We start from the raw sequence: 5983 nt of genomic DNA on the forward strand, positions 1-5983 counted from the left end.
TTATTATTAATCTCTTATTATTTGACTACTCTGCCATTTACCTCTGAAATAATCAAATTTACTTCTTGAATATCTACAATAGCCCCAAATTGGTTGATCCCTGCCTTAGAATACTCTGCCACCTCATTCAATCTGAAATCATCACATGCCATGTGTATAGAGTAGATAGAGCACAAAAATGCTTCATTGTCATCACCTATTAATGCAACAAAAGGAGACAAAAAATCACTCATTTGTTGGCAGTCTCCACTGTTCGAATCATATAGAACATAAGTCTCAAGGATGGTGAGTAATTTTTCATAATGATGCTTACGAGATGTTTATAGGCATTCATCATTAATAGAAACCGCAGACTTTTCTGGAATGAGATTATATTCCTCCGTAGAATCATTATCTAAGAAGGCCTCACTTTCTCTATTCCTATCATTATTTTGTTCCAATTCTTCTGAGGAAATTTTATGTAGTTCATTATGTAAACCATTATAATAGCAGTATGTGAAACATCATCGAGTTTTTCTAATAATCCCTTGCATTGGATACAGGCTGCCTAAAATCTCCAACTTATAGTTTGAAAGCATGACTAGTAGTGACAGGCATAACAAAAATCTGTTATCACCACTGTCAAGTGAAATTATAAATAGTAGAAGAGAACTTAATTTCTTCAGGTTCCATCCTCCAAAACCATAACACAGGAATGAACTTTACAATCTTGTTGACCTTAACTTTCTTACTTGTTAAACAATTACAATGTTTTTCCCATTTAATGGTAATGATTTTTAAAAGAAAATGATCATGTTGTCTCACAATTATTTGATAGTAGGCTCTACCTGCAAAATGGAGAGTGTACTTAATAAAGTATGGACTATCTTCAGCCATAAACGATGACTAGGGTCTTTGAAAAAAATTTCTATAACCGACAACCTTTACATTTGTTTCTGCTGCACATTTATCCATCGTGTACCGTCCTATCCAAATGAATTGAAAAATACAAATTGAAACACCTAATACAAATTCCCTTGAAAAGAAATCCTTTGGCTTCAAGATGGTCTTCGTTTGATGTTTTTTTGTTTGCAGTTAAGATCCACCAGGATCACTAAACAATCCAATTCAGATGTCCATGAATGCAGCAATTTATTCCTATAGCATAAGCAATGCTCTAGTGTCATAGTATTATTGTCAATAAAAAATTTTGATTGATATCAACAATGACTTTTGATGACATAGAAACTAGGACCTTATGGGTGCAATTTGTCAACAATTATCACTGACGTAGATGCTAAAGAGCCAATGCTTTTTGACACTTGGATATTTCCATAACCATCAGTTCACGCTTAGGTGTTTTTATAAAAGTAGAAAAAATTAAATCTGGGGATTTTCTGAAAAATAGGCTTCAGAGAGCCATTTGAATCTTCCAAAACATGACACTTGTTGAAAAGATGAAAGAGGTTTTTGTAAATCAGCATGTTCCCGAAAAATTCATGTTTTATTTTTTCAAAATTCATCACCACCTTCTCTTAAATTGCTCCCAAAGTTAGTCTTTTATGGAAAAAAGTATTAAAAACAGTTTTGTCAATTTGGGCAGATTTGCCTTAAACATTTTTCGTGAAGCTGGGTGAATTCCAAGGGTTCCAGAAGCATGTTGGGTCATCTAGGAACACAACCTAGGCTCCTAAGTTTCCATGTGAATGCCCAAAGTATCTAAACTAAAGGCACTACCAAATCAACAGGCAACACTCACTCTAGAAAAACTATCAAATCAGTGAGGGCTCAAGAAAAAACATGTATGTTCTAACAGATCCTTCAATATCTGGTGCTCACATATGAAGTATTGTTTATGCACAACAGTGGTGAATTAAATCTAGATGGCCAATTGGATAGCTAATATGAAGATATTGTAATTCTCAATTCTGAATAAGGGAAGATTGCATATGCTATAGGTAGTATGACAACAATTGCCACTTTGCCTCATTGGGTAACATTCGAAAGAAGAGGAAGTTTGGTGTAGTAGCCATAGTAGAGTAATGAATGACACTTTAAACAGTTGAAAAAAAATACTTGTGTGCCAGATGTTGATGAGTCAAGTAAAATTTGTATTTCTTGTCTAGTTATTCCAGTCTAGTTAATGCTTTTCAATGTTGCACCTTGCTTCTGACAGGTTGAATTAGAGGACCCAGTTGAAAATATGAGGGCCAAGTTGGTAAGATAGGTTGCAGCAAAGACAAATGATTTAGCAGGTGTTAGAACTACCACATCTATTGTACTTGCGCAAGGTTTAATAGCTTAAGGTGTAAAGGTAATTTATTTGTCCCTATTACTAGCTTAAGTATTTATTCATTTTTATTCTGTCTACAAGTTTGGTTCTTCTTGAATCCCCTTTACTAGGAAAAACAGAACTCTTTTTTCTTTGGGCCACCTGGATGAGCACAGATCCGAAAGTGGTGAAGCGGGTATTTAAGGGGGCAGGTTTCCAGGACAATAACAACTAAGAAAGCCAACTATTTGAAGCCCCTGTCACTCAAACCCATCATATCCTTCTACTAAAACGGTCTCCAGAAGCATTCAGGCATAAAGTACACACCCAAATGATGACTTGCAGCATATCTATTTTCATTCTACTGACATGGCCTTTTTGGGATTTCAAAGTGTGTTAGTTGTGTCTTACTAGCCCTTTATTACTCTTTGCATAATCTTATTTATAGACATGGGATTTGGGCTTATTTGAATTCATGGGTGTGAGGTGATTGTTGATATATCTGAGGTTTGATTTGTAGGTTAACCAGGTGGGTTGAGGGATAAAAGGAGATGGCAATGAGATGGTGGGTACTGGGCATCTAAGCTGGGTTGGATTCTTGGTTTTTAGACAATCATGGGAGAATCAAGTGCAGCAGCACCTACTATCACGCCCAAAATTGATACAGCCGTTGGTACCATTGTGTGGGTGAGAAGGAGAAATGGGTCCTGGTGGCCTGGAAGGATTCTGGGTGTAGAGGAGCTATCTGCAACTCACTTGATGTCTCCCAGATCAGGAACCCCTGTTAAACTTCTTGGTAGGGATGATGCCAGCGTGTGAGTATCCTCTTCTTCACCCTAATCATCTTGCATTTTTCTTACCTTACAAAGAAGCTATCATTGCAGCATATCCATCTGTAATTCAAATTTTAAGATGTGGAACTTTAGTTAGATTCCATGTATTTAAAATATAACTTTTGTCCAAAGGCGATGATTCTTACAAGGTTCTATCCTTGTTTTCAACAATTCATTATTTTTTCTTGGTAGACCTTAAAAAGATTTTGAATGGATCAATATTCATCATGTTGCGTAGTTGCATAATATGTTTCTGATTACTGTCATCATGTGACATGGGAAATAATGCACATAAACCAAAATAAACAAAGAAATAGTTACACCCTCATCTGGGATGTATGGCATTGATAAATAATTCTTTTCACAGTGTTGTGCTTCATTTAATAAAACAACAGTACAAAATGGTACCTCATATTTTGGCAATATTTTTGTATGCAAATCTCACACTACGCTTCCTGCTGTACTCTTTATTTAAATAGTTTTCTGCAGCTCTCACCAACATGGGGAATGCAATTATTAAAGTAATTTTTGTTTAGTGGTGTATTTTTTTGTTCTTGGAAATAATGTAAGCCAGTTTCTTCCTTGTCTTTGTATATTTGTCTGTTATTTTCCTTTACGACTAGCTCATGCCTAATTGATGATTTTTTGGAGTATCCCTCTTAGTTTGCCTGAAATTATTTTCTGGTTGTTCCTACACTAGATTCAAATATATCCACGAAGTGTCTAATAAGATCAACAATTGAACAAGAAGCTATTGATCATTTTGGAAGATTGACATTTTCGTGTTGAAATTATATGGAAACTATAATATGAAAGTACTTTGACTAGAACTTGGAATAGCATATTAGAAATGAAAAGTATACGAGAAGTTTCCTCTTTAGCCTAAGATGCTGACATATATTAATGAGAAAAATGTCTCTTGGCATAAAGGAGTTTCTACATGAGCTCTTAATCCATATTCATTTCGTTTTTGATGAGGATGTAGAATTTGCTGGCAATCCCTAGCTTTGTACATGATAATAAGTTGATGATCACAAAGATCTTAGGATCACGAGTAGCTCATTCATAACTGATATAATCAGCTGAGAGTACTCCGCTAAAAACAGTAGTAGCGATCAAGTCAATACACAGTAGAATATCCTACTATCACGTGAAGGAAAGAATCAGAAATAGAATAGATGCACATTTCATGAATCTTGCCTATAAGCATCTTCTAACAGGGTTTTGCCAATTCCAAATTCTAGATGATTACTATTGCAGGTTAACAACTTCTTTATCAGTTTGTCATGCTAAGATGTCTTTACATAAAGTAGCAATCCTATGGATCTGACTTTGGGTCAATCCTAGTGCAGCTTTTCTTAGGATCCAGGTTTGTAACCATAGACAATGGTTCTATTTTACTGCAGATTTGATTACAATTTTTTTTTTTATAATAATGTATTAAAAGAAAAGAGGGAGTGTTGTGGCTATATTCGTACAACCCAATACAACATTTTTGTATGCCACTCTTCATCCTATCCTTGGGTTAGGGTTGGGATGATGGGTTGAACTAGCTTTCATTCTTGATTTCCTGTGCTTAATAGTGCACAGGCTTTTGAACTCCTTAACAAATTGCTTGCAAATTAAAATACTCTGGAAAAACATAGTACATACCTATGCATTTTCCTATGAACCCAAGGTGTTGCCATATTTTGCTAGCAGGGATTGAGATCCCCTAGCTTTATTTTTGTCCGCTTCTTTTTCCCGCAGCACCTTCTCCAACTTTTGTCCTCTTGTAAGTGGTGGAGACTCGAAGAGTTGGATGGGTCTGCTTCTAATGTTTTTGGCTGTCAGTAATTGATATAGGAAATATCTGCCTGGCTAATCCAAGCCTAGATGCAGAGAATATGAAGGGTTGAAGCCCATGTTTTGAAGACCCATAGAAAAACTGCATTTTAAGTTGATTTTTTAGTTTTTTTTTCCATGAAATCATGTGCGCGCAAAATGGCAGGCCTTGCAATGGTTGCACCCAATCAAAAAGCACAGCAAGGCAACAATAATAGGAAGGCGTTAGGAGACATTGGCAATGTGGTGGGAGCTCGGAACCCCAAATGCAATATCAACAAAGATGTGGTGATGGAGTATGTTGTTTTATGTTATTTATTATCCTTTAGATGTATAAATTGAATCAATCTGCTGCTGGGTTTTTGCTTCTTTTTATTTGGTGGCCTCTGCTTCTAATGTCAAGTCCTACACTATTGGATTGACTACTGTTTCAGGAGGTCTAGAGTAAACTTGGTTGTCAATGCCAACAAGGGAGCCAATCCCAGCACTCAGGTAAGTTTAATCAGAGTCAATTAAGCAAGCTGAATTATTGTTTTTTTGTAAAGAACTGGGTCTACCGTTTATAAAGGACAATCTCCTGGGGAATTGAACTAGCAACCAGGCAAAACCTCTGTGTTCAGCCACCTGCTTTTTCGATCTTCCTGCCTAGTATTCTGTTTTTCTGGGCATTTTTAATTTGTTGCTCTTTGTTTTCATTTCACAGGACTCATTCTGTACTCTATTTTCTGTGAGCCCAAGCATGGAATCTCACTCTTTAATTTTCCCATTTTGATTCCAGCAATTCCAAGCAGATGATATTGTTGTTAAGGTAGGAGCCAAAGTAGAGGCAAAGGCAGTCCGGGGAAACAAATAGAGGCGGATTGTCAGAAGGAAGGTTGAGAATGACACTGCTGGAAAGAAGGATAATGTAGTTTCTATCGGTGATAGCGTAGACTCAAGTGCACAAGATGGGGGATTACAAACATCTAGCCAACTCAAAGCAATGAAACCCATAGCACAGTCACAGACTGCAGTGCTAACAACTCAAAGTGAGGTCTGACTTATTGATTAAGTTTATTAGTTTTCTGATACTTTT

The 5983-nt window shown here is 36.3% G+C and overlaps 1 protein-coding gene across 5 annotated transcripts; it reads left to right on the forward strand.

Moving 5' to 3' along the window:
- The first annotated feature begins 2159 nt into the window (after window positions 1–2159).
- LOC149138505 (uncharacterized) lies at window positions 2160–5783 on the forward strand. Of its 5 annotated transcripts, XM_089448757.1 has the most exons (6): window positions 2170–2293; window positions 2383–2642; window positions 2772–3047; window positions 5075–5204; window positions 5343–5400; window positions 5687–5783. In XM_089448757.1, exons 3-6 carry the CDS (start codon window positions 2867–2869, stop codon window positions 5759–5761), a joined length of 444 nt encoding a protein of 147 aa, XP_089304883.1. In that variant the 5' UTR covers window positions 2170–2293; window positions 2383–2642; window positions 2772–2866; the 3' UTR covers window positions 5762–5783. The 5 variants fall into 5 exon arrangements, with proteins under 5 accessions (XP_089304884.1, XP_089304885.1, XP_089304883.1 ...); XM_089448758.1 differs by lacking the exon at window positions 2383–2642 and having other exon boundaries at window positions 2160–2293; XM_089448759.1 differs by lacking the exon at window positions 2383–2642 and having other exon boundaries at window positions 2160–2293; window positions 2781–3047.
- Window positions 5784–5983: the final 200 nt, after the last annotated feature.

This window comes from Pinus tabuliformis, chromosome X (assembly GCF_031772625.1).
Source record: "Pinus tabuliformis cultivar Carrire ecotype Pingquan chromosome X, CPIR1, whole genome shotgun sequence".
NCBI lineage: Eukaryota > Viridiplantae > Streptophyta > Pinopsida > Pinales > Pinaceae > Pinus > Pinus tabuliformis.

Coding starts and splice junctions, on each gene's coding strand:
- LOC149138505 (XM_089448758.1), top strand. CDS start 2,867: ATGGGAGAATCAAGTGCAGCAGCACCTACTATCACGCCCAAAATTGAT. Junction 3,048..5,074: donor AACCCCTGTTAAACTTCTTG/GTAGGGATGATG, acceptor GCAAAATGGCAG/GCCTTGCAATGGTTGCACCC. Junction 5,205..5,342: donor AACAAAGATGTGGTGATGGA/GTATGTTGTTTT, acceptor CTACTGTTTCAG/GAGGTCTAGAGTAAACTTGG.